Genomic DNA, 17,749 nt, shown 5'->3' with positions numbered 1-17,749 from the left:
TACTTCCTAGCAATTTCAAATGAACAAAAACTAAAAAAAGGAGAAAATGCCACAGAAATCAAGCTTATGTTAAGATTCCCAGAGAGGGTGTGAAGCGGGTTCTAGTTTCCCATTATTTCATTGTTAATGACATTCCTCCTGTTGTGCTTAGAAATCGTCTGGTCACATACAGGCACAAAATGGCAGATGTAACCTTGGCTACTCACCTGAAACTACAGAAATGGGTTACACAGTGGCACAGCAGTACATCTGCCAAATGCACATGTGGAAAGGCTTTGCCATGGTGTAAATTAGGTGTGTGGGGTATAATTAAATTAAATTATGGAAACATTAAAAAGATGGTTATTAGGAAAAACTGCGTCCGTCCTTCCTGTGTGCCTCCCCTTTGCCTCTTGAACACGTACTGTGTGTCGCATTAAGCACAACATGTGACCTCAGTGGTCTTCGACTTCACGCAAGAACCTCGCGAGATTAAACGTAATCACACGAACCACCTACCAATCAGCAAGGCACCTCCACAGCCAGAGAGCATTAGAACCTGGCTGCCAGCTGGCATGATTAACCAACTTCCAAGGAACACCTGCAGTGCTCCAAGCAGTTCTACGCTGCACTCGGTGGAGTGGTCTATCATGGACGGTAGACACAAGGGAAATGACCATCAATATTTTTGGTGAGTAGAGAGTACGACAGACAAACTCTCTCCTCGCTGTGTTCAGTTCATCCAGCCAGGGTCTCAAAATAGACGTGTTAGGCTAAAACTTGTGTGGGATTTGTGAGCTAAGAACGCTCAGGGGGTTTAACGTCTTGACATCTCCCTAATTGGCAGCCTCCAGGATCCCGCACTAAGAAGACGCTAATCCAGTCCTGCGCCTTCTGTCGGAGTCGGGAGCTTGGAGAGGGCTGGAGAGCGGATGAGCAAGGCTACATGGAGCACATATGGGGAAGATGCAGCTCACCATGTACAACTTAAGGATTCCTTTTTAGAACCTAGGTGGAACCCTCTGATTCCTCTTTAACTTTTTCCAGGTCATGCAGTTCTAGGACATAAACTACAAAATGGGGGAAATTAAAAAAGACGATGTCGAGAAATACCTGGAAAGCAACCCACAATTTTCCAAGGAGTACTTTGACAGAAAATTACGCATCGAAACCATTGGGGCGATCTTTAAAGACAACCAGGTGAAGCTGAAAGAGGGCCATTCCCTGCAAGAGCTGTCCCGGGTGGAGGAAGCGGAGGTGATGTTTGAGCTGGTGCGCAGCATGTATGACGCTGGCAGTGGAGAAGAGCTGGAGATGTTGAAGACCATCCACCGGGTCCTTCAGCGGCTCACCCAGCTGCTGCAGGCAGACCGCTGCAGCATGTTCATTCTAAGGTCCCGCAACGGCATACCTGAGGTGGCCACCAGGCTCTTCAATATCAGCCACAACTCCAAGCTTGAGGACAACCTGGTGCTCCCCGATGGTGAGATCATCTTCCCTCTAGACATTGGAATAGTGGGATGGACGGCTCACACCAAGAAGACCTATAATGTCCCCGATGTGAGACAGGTAGGTTTTCAGGGTCAATGCAGCACCATCAGAACACACTTGTCTGAGATTGATACGCACACAACACGCGGGACTTAATTCTTCAAGGTGCATTGGTATTGTGTCGTTACTTACCGGTAATTTTCATTACCAAGACGAAGGTCCTCCTCGTCCCAATTCTTACAATAGTCAGGGAACAGGACTGGGATGAGGAGACCCTTTGAGGGGCAATGGGGTTTTGTGGAGAAAATGTCCTCTTTTATTGATTGCTGAGCTATGCTCATACCAGTGCCACACGCAGATGCTCAGCCCTAATCGTGCAATGGTAAACAAGGAATCTATGCATTATGTGCAAGAATCCTGTGGATAGTAGCAGCCACATAACGTGACCTTTAACATATTTACTTGACTTAGTCTTCCATCTTTCCAAGGTAGGTACATGGAGTACAAATACATTGGATAAAAGTAACACATGTTTTTAAAGCACATAGAATCAGCCAAACATTTGTCTGAAGCACTTTTGAAAAATAAGTCATATTCCTCGTCTCTTAATCCTAAAATAATCAGTTCACAGTTTTAATTCGATTACATATCCAAGTGTCAACGTTTCTTTGTTTAGTAGAGCAAAACATTTTTAGATCTTATATACTGCTTCCAAAGGAAGTTTTTGTGTGTTTTGTATGATCGACGTTATCGTTGATGTACTAATGACTGATGCCATGCAAAACTGTGTTGCTAAAAGCAGGATGCATAAAGGATTTCAAATATAAACAAAAATGCAGCAATGTTAAATTGTTTCAAAGCGCTGTGAACTCTCCTGCATGTTAGATAGAAATCTGCTCTGAAAGCACATCTCGTGAACTGAAATAATGTATTTGTCCAGACCAGCGTATTTTAAATCCCAGAAGGGTCCAGCCGTCTACCCAGTAATGTTCACCTTTCTAGTCAAGCGCCGAGAGACAATCATCGCATCACGTGTAAATAAATGCAGAAAATACATGTAGGTGTATTGAGCGAAAAGGGTCATTGAAATGAGCGTAGCACAGTGAAGGGAGAGGATGTGGCCTAACGGCTGGAGCGGCTGACCTTGAAGCTAGGGAAACCGGGTTCGAGTCTTGGCAGGGGCGCTCAACATCCTGCGATTCTGGCCAAACCACTTAATTTCCCTGTGTCTGGTAAACTGGATGTGTCTCTCTGTAAGGAAACGCGTGCTCGTGTAAAGCGCTCTGATACCTTCGGGTCGAGTTCGCCCTGTATAAACCTAAAACACAACCTGCGTTGTTCAGGTCTGTCTGCAGTGTAGTTGCTCTCTCTGCGACGGCGCGTGTCTGGTTTACCTTCTCTCGCCTCCAAAAGCAGAGCCCGGGATAATCCTCTAAATTCATAAGGCTGATTACGAGAGAAAAGCTTAGGAGGATGAAGGGAGATGTGGCTGGGCCTTTCATCCGCCTTTATGTGCTCTGGTGTGCCCTGCTGCGCCAGCCGGCTGGCTGCGGCGCTCACAGGGACAAGCTGTGTTCTCTTGGCGTCAATCATAAATTGGTCCAGTGGCAGAACTGAAAGTAATCTAATTATTTTCTTTGCAGATGTCTGGGAGGGTCAGCCCAGGATCTTCTACCTTAGGTGCACAGCAGCGACATTATCTTAAAAGGTGGACCCTGGCAGTTAGCAAGCTCAGTCCAATTGCTGTGAGCTTACTGCGAGTTTGACTCAGAAAGTTAGCTCCCCTCACAGTTAAAGTCCAAACATCGGGTAATCAAAAGCGAAAAATCCTGGTGGGTTAAATAGTTGTGGAACCAATATCCTACTGATCTAATATTGAAAAGATTTTTTTGCGTTTTTATTTTTTTTTGTGATTCTCAAAGTCACAGGATTAGTGATGGGAAAAAGCTATGTCACAATGTACTGACCAACTTTTACTTCTGTATCCCAAAGGGCAGCTGGAATGAAAAGGCTTCCTTCTTCCCCCAATGGACTGCTAGGGTGGGAGCCGGTTTTAGACCCATGGTTGTTACCGGGGCCGGTTTTGCAGGGTAGGTGCAATATCAGCCCCCAGCAACAAAAGCGGCACAATGCTTTCCACTAGCACTCCTCCTGCAGGGGCGGCTCTAGGCTCATGGCGGCCCTGGGCAGGCAGAGCAGGTAGGGGGCCCTGGAAGAGGGGGTCTGGGTGGGGCGGAGCGTGGAGGCCAGTGAAGAGGGGGGAGTTAGGGTGTTTGGAAGTGGAACAGAGCCACCAAATCCCTGCCAGGGGCCGCCACGCAAATATGTATCCATCCTCAGAGGATTATTATATTAAGGATATATATTGGCGTGGAGGCCCCTGGGGTTTGGTGGCCCTGTGCAGGTGCACAGCTTGCACATGCCTAAGGCCGCCCCTGCCTCCTGCCCCCCCCTTCCCAGGGCAGGCTGAGATCTTTGCCAGGGCCGGTTTCGGTTCCCAGTCCTGCTCTGGCCAGGACCCCTGCAATGGTCAGCTACTGTCAACCGACTTGGGGCGTTAACGGATTCAGTGTGGGGAACAGTCCCTTTCAGACAGCTTCACCTCTGGAAACTGTGGCAGGCAGCCTTGGGGAGTATGCAGTGGCCCACTGGATCAATGCTTGCACCCCCAATACCTTTCCTAGAAATTAGTATTTAATTTTTTTCTTTAGTACAAAGAGGCAGGATGTTTTGCAACATCATGCAAATATTCATTTTGGTATGTGACGTGATCAGTCTCATCACAAAATTGACCATTAATTAAGCCTTCATTATGAGTTAAAGGCTAAATGTTGATCCCTCTGCAAAGACTTTGCACAGGGACCACCAGAATTGCAAGTTGTCTGATAATTATCACATCCTCACAGTTTTCCCCTGAAAAATGCTGGCAGGTCAAACCAGCAAAAACGTTTCTAGTGAAAAATCCCAGAAAAACGGCAAAATAGGTAAAAGTCTGTGTGCTAAAACTTGAATTTGCATGTTATGCTTCATTTTCTTGTTGATAACTCAGAATGGGAGGTATTTAACACATGTGACAAATACCTCACCCTGAGGTAATAGTATTTACCAAGTGTGGTAACTTCCCCACCTTATTCTGACAAACTTGTAATGAAGGCCTAATACTGATGAATTTAGAAACAAAAAAATTAGCCACTATAATTCTCAATAAGCGATGGATACTACTCGAAGTTCTTGAAGTTTTCTACGCATGATTTGTCGCAATGAAATCTTAACTCTACTGCCATTTTCAGTAGTTGCAAGAAATACAAATCACCATTGTTCATCAAGGTTCAAATAAAAAAAAACACACTAATTTAAGGTCCCTGTACAAAAAAACGGGATATCAATTTTCACGATCAGTTAGTTCCTGTGAGGAAATATAGCCAGTGAGTGTGGAAAAATAGCATAATGGAGAAAAAGCAAGAAATTCCGGCAAAAAGGGTAGATCAACAACTAGGATCTACCAAAGACTTCATTCACATAATAAAAACTTGACATTCACCCAGTTCTCAGCATGCAATCTCATCTAAGGAGATCACAGTAAAACAACAACATGTCATTGCTAGCAGCGGAGGGCTCACAAGAACACCCCAAACATTTAGTGAGAAAAAAATATTTTTAAAGCAAATTAAAAATATTGGCAAACTAGTATTTTGGTCGAAAAGAACAAAGAAATGGATTTACCACTAGAAAATTTGGTAATGGGCTCACTGCATCTTCGTTACTGAAAATCACGTGATTTGTAAGCATTTTTAAAACAGTTCATACACATGTGTATCTGGAGTGTGCGCGGTCCTAACTTCCAGACAGTGAAATTGTGCTTTTTTTAGCTTACATTGACTCAAGCTATGTGTTTTATGCAGCTATGCTTAAATGTAATCATTGAACTACGGCGAGAAGTTCACACGTATATACGTTTATCTAAAAATCCTTATTACGTATAATTACCAGTCCTTGTCTCAGACCTATGCACCACTGAAGGAGAAGATGTGCTTCAGTGGCTAGGTTACTGACCTTTCAACCCAACCCAAAAAGCAGGGTTCTATGACCAGACTTGTCTACTCACCAAACATGGATGGTTGGGCAAAATCCTTAGAGAATGTGTTCAAGTACATTTGGAGTCCCCTTATATCCACTATAGCTGAAGACGCAGCATTAACGTACCTGTACATAGGAGAGTCTTGAGCGATTTAAAGAGCTGTTATTTTCTGGCCACGCGTGTAAATGCCAAAGGCAAGATATTTACCAAATGCATTCTGAATCGAATCTTGGGTTCGGTGAAAGAAAATACACTGCGGCCACTGAAGCTATTAGGTCTCCAGCAGCGGAAAAAATGTCCAACTTCAGGAGGTTCGGAGAGAGATGTATTAAGGCAACTAAAGCATCTCTGTATTGGACAAGGAACTGCTCTAGAGCATACTCGGGAACTGGGGTATCCTAACCGTTCTCTTCACACTGATCAAGATGCTAGGCTCTATTACCTAGGTGCAAGTAGAGGTAGGTTGTAAGGGATTCATTTGGACACACTATGATAATCCAATAGGATTATTCAAGAATATACATATTTAAGGGTCTATCTGAGCTCAGCATAAGCTAGAAGACACAGTTGAAGGAGAAACACAGACAAGCAAGTAGCGTAATATGTGGACAGCACCATGTGCTAGAATTGGAGGAGTTATTTTAGGTAAAATGCTCCTCCTTTACTAATGTATAGAAGAGTTGTTGGACCTAGACCTCTCGGCGGGGTCACCCCAAACATTCTGCCGTCACCCTTCTTGCTTTCTGAACTCGTTGTAGTTGGCTTTAGGACTTTGTGCACTTTACCACAGCTTACCAGTGTTAAAGTAGCCTTTTTAAACATGCCTCAGGCCTGCCATTGCAGCCTGTGTGTTCAGTTTTAAACTGTCATTTCGACCTGGAAAAATAAACCTTGTGCCAGGGCTAAACCATAATTTTTTAATACATATAAAGCACCCACAGGGTAGGCCCGTAATAGCCCATAGAGCAGGGAGCGTTGCATGAAAAATATTAGACCTGTACTTCTACATTTTACGTGCCCTGGTAGTGAAAAACTCTCAAATTCGTTTTTCACTATTGGAAGGCCTACCTCCCCATAGGATATAATTGGGTTACCTCATTACATTTAGTACGTGCTATCATTTTGTTGTCAGCAGGTAGGAATACCATATTTGGTGTATGAGGAGTTAAAAAAAAACACTCTTTAATTGTAAAGTCTGATTTTAAGTCACAACACTGAAAATTACACTTTTAGAAAGTTGCCATTTTCTTGCTCTAACCATTAGGTGCCTGCAGCCTGTTCCTGGGTCACATGACGAAGTGTAGTTGGTAGTTGGCCTTTGTGTTGTGCTCCCAGACAGCCATGCAATAGATGTTTTTTGGCATTGACGAGATGGGCCATCCTGTTTGATGAGGGGGTGGAATGGTCACCTGTCACATTTTCCCTTCAGAAACACTCCATCAGCTCAGACACAAAGAACTTCACGCTAGTCTATTGTGCCTGCAGACAAACTGAGGACAGGAAGGCAGGAAATCCCAGACACTTTTGTAGGTGGAAGACTGGACGTTTTTTCCACTTCAAAGTGGGAACCAGGTATAAAAAGACCTAAGACCCACTCTTCAGTATACTCCTGGACCTGCGGATACCGGAGAAGCACTGCACTGCTGCTTGAAGCCTGCCCGGCTGTCTGTGAAGGAAGACTGGACCTGCATCCTTCATCCCAGGCTGAAGTGACTCCAAGGATCAGCTGACTGAACTCCCGTTCTGAGCTATAGGGAGACAACAAGCTCTGGAGGCCTCCCTGCAGCTGCCCAGCTGACCTGCTGTACTGGACCAGCAACTGGATCTGCCTGAGCATTGCAAACCTCTGCTGGAGGAAGTTTCTGATCCCCAAGAGGTGCCCCACAGGTCCTGAACCCTTGGTGTGGCATCAGTGAGGCTCTTCATTGAAGAAAAGAAGAAATCTTGCAGTGTTGGGCTCTTTACTACCACAAAAAACTCATTTGCGCTAAGAGTTTGCCACCTGCGCCAACCACCAACACAAAGCTCTGGTAAAACCAAGTTGCTAAAGTGACTGCCAACGACGATTGGCAATGCGAGATCTGCATGTCACACTACAGCATCGGTAGCCAGCGGTGACCACAAACTTGAAGCTCATCACTGACCGTCTACGTCACCCAACAAGATCTTCATTCTAGAGCAACTGGCATCCGTGACAACTGATAAGATATTCCTGCTACAACAGTTAACATTCACAATGCTCTTCCTACTCCTCGCGGCCCCCTCCACTGTGAACAAAAAAAATTTCATATTGGATCTTAGAAGGTAACTTTTTCAGCTGGACTAACCTGCCTCCTTTATCCGGCCCATGCTCCATTGTGGTCAACCTGAACTTTAGACTTTCACACGACCAAATAACCACTAGTGTCGCTTTCTCATTTTAAGCACTATTGTTATCTTAAATCTTTGAAATTGTATATCTCTGTTTTTACTGATTGGATTTTTGTGATTCTGGTGTCAAATAATTTATGGAAATTTAGTCTATGTTTCTGAATTGGTGTGGGCTTTTTCTTGTACTGTTTGCGTACTGCATAAATACTTTACATATTGCCCCTCAGTTGAGACTGACTGCTTTTGTGGCATTCTACCAAAGGGTTAAGCCCAGATTAATTCAGTAACTTTTTATGGTTCACCCTGAAAACGATTGTGGTTGCTGCTTAAGAAGGGTTTTGCCCCCCAACCTACAACTCGATTTCTCACAAGAGTGTTTCCAGAATTCACATTTGGGTATTTGAAAAATGTGATATCATATGGTAGAAGACATTTGTGAAACCATAAGAATCCTCTAATTTCACTCTAGTTAACGTGGAACTTAAAGATTTAAAGACTATCTTCTATGCAGCATTTGTTAAGGCCTCTAATGAGATAGTCTGTAGCATGTAGAACACTTTTCAATAGTGTAAGGTAGAATTCTGAGATGCTGGCTAGTGGGGCATTACCTTATCTACACTGGGTAAATTTAGATCCTGAAGTGCTGTGTTAAATGCAGTATCTCGCAGGAAAGACTTCCTCCGGTGAAGGAAGATTGTGTGATGTGGTGTCAAAGTGGAAACCAATGGATAGTGTGCTGTCGACAAATCATTGGCCATCTTTGTGACAAGTCAACTTTGTGAGTCATTTCCTCAGTATATGCTGTTTACCATTAAATGGCGATGAGTACAAATTATGTGGTGTTTGGGTTTAGCTTGAACAAGGATTTAGCCATCCATGCTTGAATAGTGACCAGGCATTCCTTAAGTAGAGCGATGTTGTGGCCCAGTGATATTTTCAGGTACGGTTGTCTGCCCTCTGCATACTGGTGAATGGATTGTTCTTGTTGGCAAAAAGGGTTTAAAGCGACTCCAATTACAGGTTAAAGATTACAGATAAGAGGATTGAGCCTTGTGGAACACCGCAGGTCACTGGATGATTTCAGATCTCAAGGAGCTCACGTGCACCAGCTGAGGTCTATTCTTCAGGTAATATGTGAACCACCACAGGGGAATGCCATCCTAGTCCATTTGGGATGTGAGGGTATTGGGTAGAGCTTGGTGGCCAACAGTGGCAAAGACCCCAGGGAGACCAAGAGGGCAAAGAAGACATGGGTCTCCATTGATGCCGCTCAGAGAGCATACTCTCTACTGAAGGGTGGCTGCGCTGTGGTCTGAGTTGTGACTGCTAGCTATGCAAGACTACAGTAGTTTAGATCTTCTTATAAAGAAGGCAGGCAGGCAACTCCCTTCTTAATGTTTTTTCCCAGAAAGAATAGGTGATAGTTCGAATTATACCTAACAAGGTCCTCTAGCTTTGCAAAGAGATACTTGACAATGCTGTCCTATTAACTGGAATGTTGTGTTTCTGCTGCCATTCAGCTTCTAGTGAATTCTCCTTGTAATGCACTCAAGTGACTTTTTACTAATGAAATCTGAATAGATCGATGATGTTTTGGCCAATTGCTAACCAAATATACGTTGGATCAGTTAGGCCATAGAGGATTTTAAAGATGCCATCACTGTCTAGCTGTTTGCCTGTTTCCGTCCATTCACTTATCCGAGGTAGCGACTTGCATAATCACTGGCCATGGGACGGGCACCTGTTTGAGGTAAACTATAGCCAAACACAGAAAATAAATATATATTTTTTCACCATAATGTGGAATTCCACAAGACTTAAGTGATAAGGGATCTAAAATGACTCTCTCACTTTTTCCTTACACCAGAAAAATCTGATGGACCGGGCCTCCATTTACCTCCTGGTATTAATATAGAGAATTATATTGCTCAATGTGCATGATAGTTTCAGAGAGAACCTTGTCTATAAGTTAAGACTGTCTGGTCTCCAGGGCACAGGTGACACCCTAACCACCAATTGCAATTTCTCACAGTTCTTACTTCCAAGCCTGGCCTTTTCATCTTAGCTTTGGGTAAATGTTTGATGGAAGTCAAGTTGCTACTTGGTGGAATGTCAGAAGCTGACACCAAACTAATCTGTATGTATGGATGTTGAAAGTGAGCCTTAGTGGAAGAAAAATCAAACCATGGTAAATATTTTGCCTATTCAAAGATCAGGCTATTGCTGATTTGCAAATCGTGAACATGCTTTGCCTCATATGAGGGGGTGACTATGTTACACTTGTAAGTGTGCTTACCTATGGTCATGGATTACACCTATACTTAACCACACCAGATTCAACCTAACATTCATACCTTTATCAATGTTTGTAGTTTATAGAAACATCTTAGGTAGAGAGACTATTGAGATAGTGCGACAAGTTAGTGCTAGAGGACATTACAGTCCCCATGAACCGGGGAATGTTGTCACCACACAACATATTATTCCCTCCCACAGTCTACGTTGGTTCCTGGCAGAGTTTGTACTCCATTTCAATGGAGTTTCTTCTGGTCTACATGGTGTAGGTCTTGAATAACTGGAGGGGAGATTCTTTTAGCAAGACCCAAGGCAGTGCGCCACAAGATTATAAAAAGGGTCATGGGCTCGCCTCCTTTGCCCAGTACTGGGAAGTGCAGAGAATCTCATTTAATTGATTGTGTAAAACTCCTAATTTTCCCGTTGCCAATCTTTGATGATATTTCTGCCTTATGGGAAGAGGACACAATAACTTTGATGCATGAAAGCATCCAAGGTCCTCAGCAAGGACACTAGGCACCACTTCCGGCCCCACAAACAGACCTGGAAGTGAAGGGATAGAAACAGGCACCCTAGTGCGCAGTGTAAGAATAGCATGGCAGGAGACAGGCTTCCCCCGATGAACACAGTGTCAGAGGGCATTAGTATATAAAGCTATGCCAACTACGCAACTCTGCCAAGCACCATGCATCAGGGGCTAGACTAACGCACTTAAGTGATAATAATTTGTTTATTGTATAGTTAATAAAAACCGTAACAATTTACGTAAAACGCCATTCAACAAACATTCGCTTAAAAACCAAGTTTTCATAAGATTTCCTTTCATTTCGTGAACTCAGCATAAGCCGTTTAAAAGCAGTTCATAAATCACTATTTACATATTTCACAGTATTAATAAGAGACGTCCATCTGTCTTTTAACCACAAGTCTGAAGGATCTGAAATGTCAATTTTTTTTTCTTTTTTTCTTTTCTTTTCACCTTCATCCCAATTAAGATTATTTCGTTAAGGACTCGATTGCTTCCTATAGTTTTTCGTGAGCTTGCAAAAACTTTATCATTCTACAATTCATTTGGCGGTCAGTTGAATCCAGGCCTCCAATAATGGCGGTTCTACATGAACGTATTCTCCTGTCCAGGAAGACTTTCTTCAGAAAGGTGACACGCTCGAGTTGCAGCTTCTTGCAATGGCATATTAGATGAATGAAGTCTTCCTTTTCGTAACCACAGAGACGGCATTCTTTTGATTCAATATGCCTCCAGGATGGTAAGTCGGCTAAAGTTGGAAATTTGCCAAAACGCAATGCCATTAGTTGTTTTTTAATATAAATAGGGAACGTAGTGTCTAGATAGGCCACCGGTTCAAGAGTTTTGTAGTTATTATTCACAGTCTAAGAATGGGAGCGATGGGAGAAAATACCTTTATCTGTTAACAAATAATGAAGTTTTGCAGCTCTATTTAATGCCTGCTTAAATGATAAAAAATATATTAAACAAAACAAGAGCCAACACTGGGGTGTCAAATTTAGATGACTGGTCAATTTGTGGCGACGGCTGCTTCGATTGAAACAAAAACAACCTATTTTCCTTTAACCACAGACAAATTTATTCTATTGATAAAAACCCTAGAACGCCCGTGTTCTACGTGCTACCCAAATTGCACAAAGACGAACAAAATCCACCAGGACGGCCCATCATTTCAGGATGCGAATCTCTGTTTGAACCTATAGCCAAATATATCGATCATTTCTTGAAACCCTTCATTCAGACCATCCCGGCCCATCTCCAAGATACCACTGCTTTCCTAAACCGCATTTCGACCATCCAATTTGATCAGGACAGGCAACTCCTAGTTACACTGGATGTGGTGTCTTTATACACCCAGATACCCCAAGAACAAGCAATGGAAACCTTAACAGTGTTCCTTGACAAAAGGGAAAGACCAGTCAGAGTCCAGACCAAGTTTATCCTAGACCTTGCACAATTTGCATTGCAAAAGAACTTTTTTACGTTTGACAATGAATTTTTTTATCAAGTGAAAGGGGTGGCGATGGGTTGCCCCTTTGCCCCGGAGCTAGCTGTAATGTTCATGGGGTTATTTGAGGAGAAATTCATTTACCAATCGAATCCTTTTGGCGGCAGCATAACACACTACATGCGATACATCGACGACATTTTTATGGTCTGGACAGGAGGACATGATGACCTGGACCAATTTGTTTGTTGGTTAAACTCGAGAACAACTGACATCCAATTTTCTGTCTCAGCTTCAAACGAATCCATCAACTTTTTGGACGTCAAAGTGGAACCTTCAGATGGAGGTTTGAGTACGACACTATTCCGGAAACCTTCCGATAAGAACAAAGCGCTGCATTTTACTAGTAACCATCCTCGCAGCCTAAGACAGAACTTGCCCTATGGGCAATTTCTGAGAATTCACAGAAATTGTTCGAGCAAAGAAGAATATTTCATCCATGCTGAACAATTGAAAAATCGACTCATTCAGAGAGGGTACCCTAAAAAACTAATAAAAAACTCCCTCAAACGAGCATGGTGGACCCCTCGAGAGGCGTTGTTGGAGAAAAGAGTCAAACCTGATGTTAAAAGGATGGTCTGTGTAACCACCTTCGGTCCAGCTGCAAACTTACATAAAAAGCTGATCATGTCAAATTGGCACCTACTAAAAAACCTGCATGAGGATTTCACGGCATCCCCACTTTTTGCTTACAAAAAGGATACAAGTGTGGCCAACTATGTCGTTAGGGCAGCATTACCAATTACTAGGGCACCCACATTACACAGCCTTTTCGGATTACCTCCACCAAAAGGACATCATAAGTGCGGGACATGCACTTGTTGTGATGAGACTATCGAGGAATCAGTTTTTGCATTTGACAAGATACACTGGAAACACGACACCTTTACCTTTGTAAATCCAAAAACGTAGTCTATGCCATCGTTTGCCCTTGCCCTCTAGTCTACATTGGGAAGACTACACAGGAAATCAGGAACAGGATTACGCAACATAAATCTCGCGTCCGCAGGGGGGTGGAAAATGCCCCATTGGTCAATCATTGGATCAAATGTAAGCACGAGAACATGGACCTGCGATGAACAGTTTTGTCCAAAATAGAAAAAGACCCCAGGGGTGGTGACATTGAAGCTAGATTGTCCCAACGTGAAGCTATGCTCATAATGAAATTCAACACTGCCGTACGGGGACTAAACGAAATCTCTGAAATTTACAAGCCGGGCCCATGAGCTAGTCCACTCCAGCCTTTGTTTTACTCTCCAGCCGAATTCGCGGCCTTGGACTACAAGTCCCAGCAACCCCAGGCCTCCATATTCAAACCAGGAAGCACCGAGGCACCACTTCCACTCGACGACTCGAGCAGTGTGAACCACGGACACCGTCGAAGGAGTAGGTCTCACGCCTTGCTCCCGCATCGGTATGTTTTCATGCATTCCTCCCATTCAATGCACACGCGTCCCCCTCGGTAACCTGCTAATATCTCTCATCGCTCCCTCTTGCAGCAGAGGAGCGGGCGTACAGACACCGGCTGACAGAACAGCGAGCACGAAGCAAGTCACGAACGGGTAAGTCTCCATGAACCCGACCGCTTCCCCGTAACGTTCTAGAGCTGAATGAACCATTGCGAAAGAGTAGACACTAAATGTAGTCTTCTTGTATTGTCTTCCCCCACAGCGACTTTGATCACGCCTATTGGGAAATACTATTCCACTTTGGATTCTCACCTGCCTGCCATTGTTTGAGTTCTTAGTACTTGTGGATTAAGGTAGGGAGCCCCTGTTGAACACAGGGAGTTGATCCCCGTTTATTCATTTCAATTCTGAATTGTTTTCCTAAGCCACTCCCCTTTCTATTTTGTTTCAGAACCATTCCGGTCCTGAGGAGAACCCCCATTTAATTAAAAGGGGTTCGAAACGCGTCGACCAGCTTCTTTGTCCCGCATCTGGTCAATAATTTTTGTCGGAACAGTTGTTCGATTTATTTGGTTCTACAAGACAGACTGTGACAATAACAACTAGAACAGATCGAAAACATAGAATGAAATTCTCTCCACTGAACTGAATGACCGATGCTCGGACGTATTGTTTCTCTATATATTGTTTGTTGTTGTGAATGCATGTTGTATGAATGTATGGCCAAGTGTGTCTGAAACTGTATATTTATCCGTTTGTATACTTTGTATATATAATCCATTGTTTTGTATATTTCGTATTTTCCATGCACGACGAATAGTGTGCTCAAAAAACAGAAAAAGACAAAAAGTTTGATTTATAAATAGAATAAATTTGTCTGTGGTTAAAGGAAAATAGGTTGTTTTTGTTTCAATCGAAGCAGCCGTCGCCACAAATTGACCAGTCATCTAAATTTGACACCCCAGTGTTGGCTCTTGTTTTGTTTAATATATTAGTTGGACTCAGCCATCCTGAGTAATGAGTCAAGGCCCTTCTTGATTCTCTGATAAATGATAAAAAAGGCAATTGTCTTTTCCAAAGGTTAGAAGAACATGTTGCCTCCAATGCACTGGTCAAAAATGTGTTGGCCTGCGATTTTTTTTACGTTTCCAATTCCAGCCATAAGAATTTATTGAGGTTGTTTTCACTAGCGCTTTGCATGATATGATGCCACACCTTTATATATGTATAAAGTCTGCCCAGTGATTCGTTCATTAAACCAAATTCTAATCGCATTTGCGCAGGTGAGGCAGAACTGGGAATTTGAAGAACCTTTTAATACATTTTTGTTATTAAATTGTTAAGAATTTTGGAGTTTTTTCCGTGCATGGCGGTGCGGGCATATGATAAGGTAGGCAGTGCTTCGCCTGAGATAATCGTCAGGAGTGGCCTCAAGGATGGCCCTTCCAACTTATTTGCTAGTGAGCTAAATGCAAATATTAAGGCCCCCGCTCTCTGTGTCATGTAATTTTTTTGATCTTGTAGGGATAACTTGTCATCTATGTAGTATCCCAAGTACTTATAACAGGATACTTTTTCCAGTTGTTTGCCTTCTAGCCAGATGTTGTGTTGTCCGGCTTGCCGAGTGGTAAAAAGCATTGTTTTTGTTTTAGATGAGTTAAGTTCCAATTTATTTATAGACAGGAAATCTGAAAGTTCAGTTAGGAGCCTCGTCAAACCAACTTTAGTTAAGCTCAATAGCACAAGGTCAGCTGCATAGGCAAGGTGAGAACGTTTTAATTTGCCTAATTTCGGGGAATGTGAACTGGTACTATCAAGTTTTCCAGAGAGATCTGATATAAATAGATTAAATAGGTGCGGGGCCAGTATGCACCCCTGTTTTAAGCCAATAGTTGTGTACACTTTTCTTGATATGCTAGCACCTACCCCAAGTTTTACTTGAGTCCAGGTATCTGTATAGAATAATAACAAACCCCTCAGTATCCGCTCTGGTATTTCCCATGCTTTCAACTTTGCCCACAGCAGATTCCGGTCCACGTTGTCAAAAGCAGCTTTTAAATCTATGAAACACAGATGCAAGTCCTGTTTCTCGCGCTTACATTTTTCAGATGCCATTGTAATTGATAAGATGTTTGAGATAGTTCCAATCCCTTTTCTAAAGCCTGTTTGATTGATTGGGATCAGATTACTTTCCCAGACCCATTGACCAGATCTTCCAGAGGTAATGAAGCAAAATATTTAGCTTCTACATCCTGTAGGGCAATTAGCCTATAATTAGTTGGATTTGTTCTTTCTCCTCCTTTATAAATGTGGGTTATAATCTATCCTTGCCAGCTGTCAGATACTTGATTGTTAGTCTCTACATCAGTGTAAAGTTTCTCTAAATTTGAGCTCCAGTATTCAGAGGCATGTTTGTAGGTCGCTTGTGGAATGCCATTCGACCTGGGGCCCCATCACTTTTACCACTTTTACCTTTATTGATTGTGTTTGCTATGTCCTCTGCTGAATAGGTAACGCGATTTACTACTGGCATAGATGATTGGGTAAGGACTGTTGATAGAGATTGACAGCTGCCTTCTTCTACTAATTTTAGTTTATTTGAAATTTCAGATGTTAGTTGCTTCTGTTGAACGTTTGATGACTTCTGTTTAAATTTTCGCGAAAGGAAGTTGACTCATTCCGCTTCCTGAACGTTATGTTGTTAGGATGTTTCGATGCCTAGTCAATTGATTTATTGTGTTCCAAAATGTATTTGAGTTTGGATGCCTAATGCTGAATATCAGTTTAGTCTTTGTAGGAGAATTGTCTCCAGTAATGACCCTTCTGTATTATTTGATTGTAACTTCTTTTGTGTTCTTCTTAAGACCCTTTCAACCCCTTCGATGCTCATGACGAGCTCAGCTCGTCATGAGGCACAGTGGAGCTGTGCTTATGACGAGCTGAGCTCGTCATGAACAATGGGGGGATACGATGAGGATCAGCACAGGAGGGGAAAACCATTAGCAGCCAAGGTGTTAAGGTCTTGCACCTCTTTCAGGAAATCAGTAATTGGATAATATCTTTTGTCCTTCATCTTTGGTACTTTCATTTTCATCATTTGTTTACCTAAGAAGAGAGACCAGGCTTGAATCTTATTCATAGGTTCGTTAACGCACTTAAGTTTGGTGGTCTGCACCACTGCACTAAAATGCATTAGCCACGCATTATTAGCACCTCCAGACACCAACAGTCTAACGAGAAGAGCTGCATTGACCCGATTTCGGATTCCTAACTTATGCTCATACTGGCCTTTCTCCATAGACCACACTACATATTTCACAATGATTTACAACGCTGGCTCTTTCTACTTACAGCACCGTTCCTGCACAATTTAAATTTTGCTGTAGTCACTCATCATCGTTCTGAGGATTGGCTTCTTTTAGGTGAGCTTTTGTGGGAGATTGGGATTTTTTTCTTGTTTGACTCGGCAGCTGCACAATGTGTATGCTTGAGCGGCTTACTTCGGCCACCCGGGAACCAGCAGGAAGGAGTGCATACACCTGGGAACGTCAATGTATAATGTGGAGACCGTGCCTAGAACCTGTCTGCTATCTGCCTCTGGGGGTTTGAGCAAGTGCTGGAGACAGAGAACCTCTGCACACTGGCATCAGCCATAGTAAGACCGTCAATAGGAGACCTGTGTTCACATTTGTAGTGTGTGTGGAGGGAGCCTCTGGGACTAGAGAGTACAGAGCAGTGGCGGCTCCTCCACGAAGGCAGAGGAGAGTCACCCCACTGTTCTTAGAGTAGTGAAATGGGGAAAAATAAAACAAAAGTAACAAGGTTATTATTGATTTTTTTGGTTGATGCGGGCTGGGTTAGTGCACGGCTGGTGGCTTTCGGTGGGAGGAGGAGTAGACTTTGCACACCAAGTGCGCATGACTGCTTGGCCAGCCGTTTCGGCTGGTCAAGCAGTCATGCGCACTCTGCATACTCCCCATCAGGCTGTAATTGACAGCCTGGTGGAGAATATGCACCGGCTCCCTGCTCCGATCTGAGCGCCGATCCACGGTGCTTGGACCTATCACAATGCTGCATTGCAGCATTGTGATTGA

General features: G+C 43.2%; 1 protein-coding gene across 1 annotated transcript in view; it reads left to right on the top strand.

Annotated features, from left to right (window-relative positions):
• The first annotated feature begins 880 nt into the window (after positions 1–880).
• The window catches only part of PDE6C (phosphodiesterase 6C), a 420,959-nt gene continuing 404,090 nt past the window's right edge, over positions 881–17,749 (top strand). Inside the window, exon 1 of the mRNA XM_086922484.1 lies at positions 881–1,548. Within this exon, the coding sequence (XP_086778610.1) occupies positions 1,057–1,548 (492 nt within the window). The 5' untranslated portion in view covers positions 881–1,056. The remainder of the gene's footprint in view (positions 1,549–17,749) is intronic.

The sequence above is a fragment of the Lissotriton vulgaris genome, chromosome 5 (genome assembly GCF_964263255.1).
Source record: "Lissotriton vulgaris chromosome 5, aLisVul1.2, whole genome shotgun sequence".
Lineage (NCBI taxonomy): Eukaryota > Metazoa > Chordata > Amphibia > Caudata > Salamandridae > Lissotriton > Lissotriton vulgaris.
This window is presented reverse-complemented; position numbering and strand designations above follow the sequence as displayed.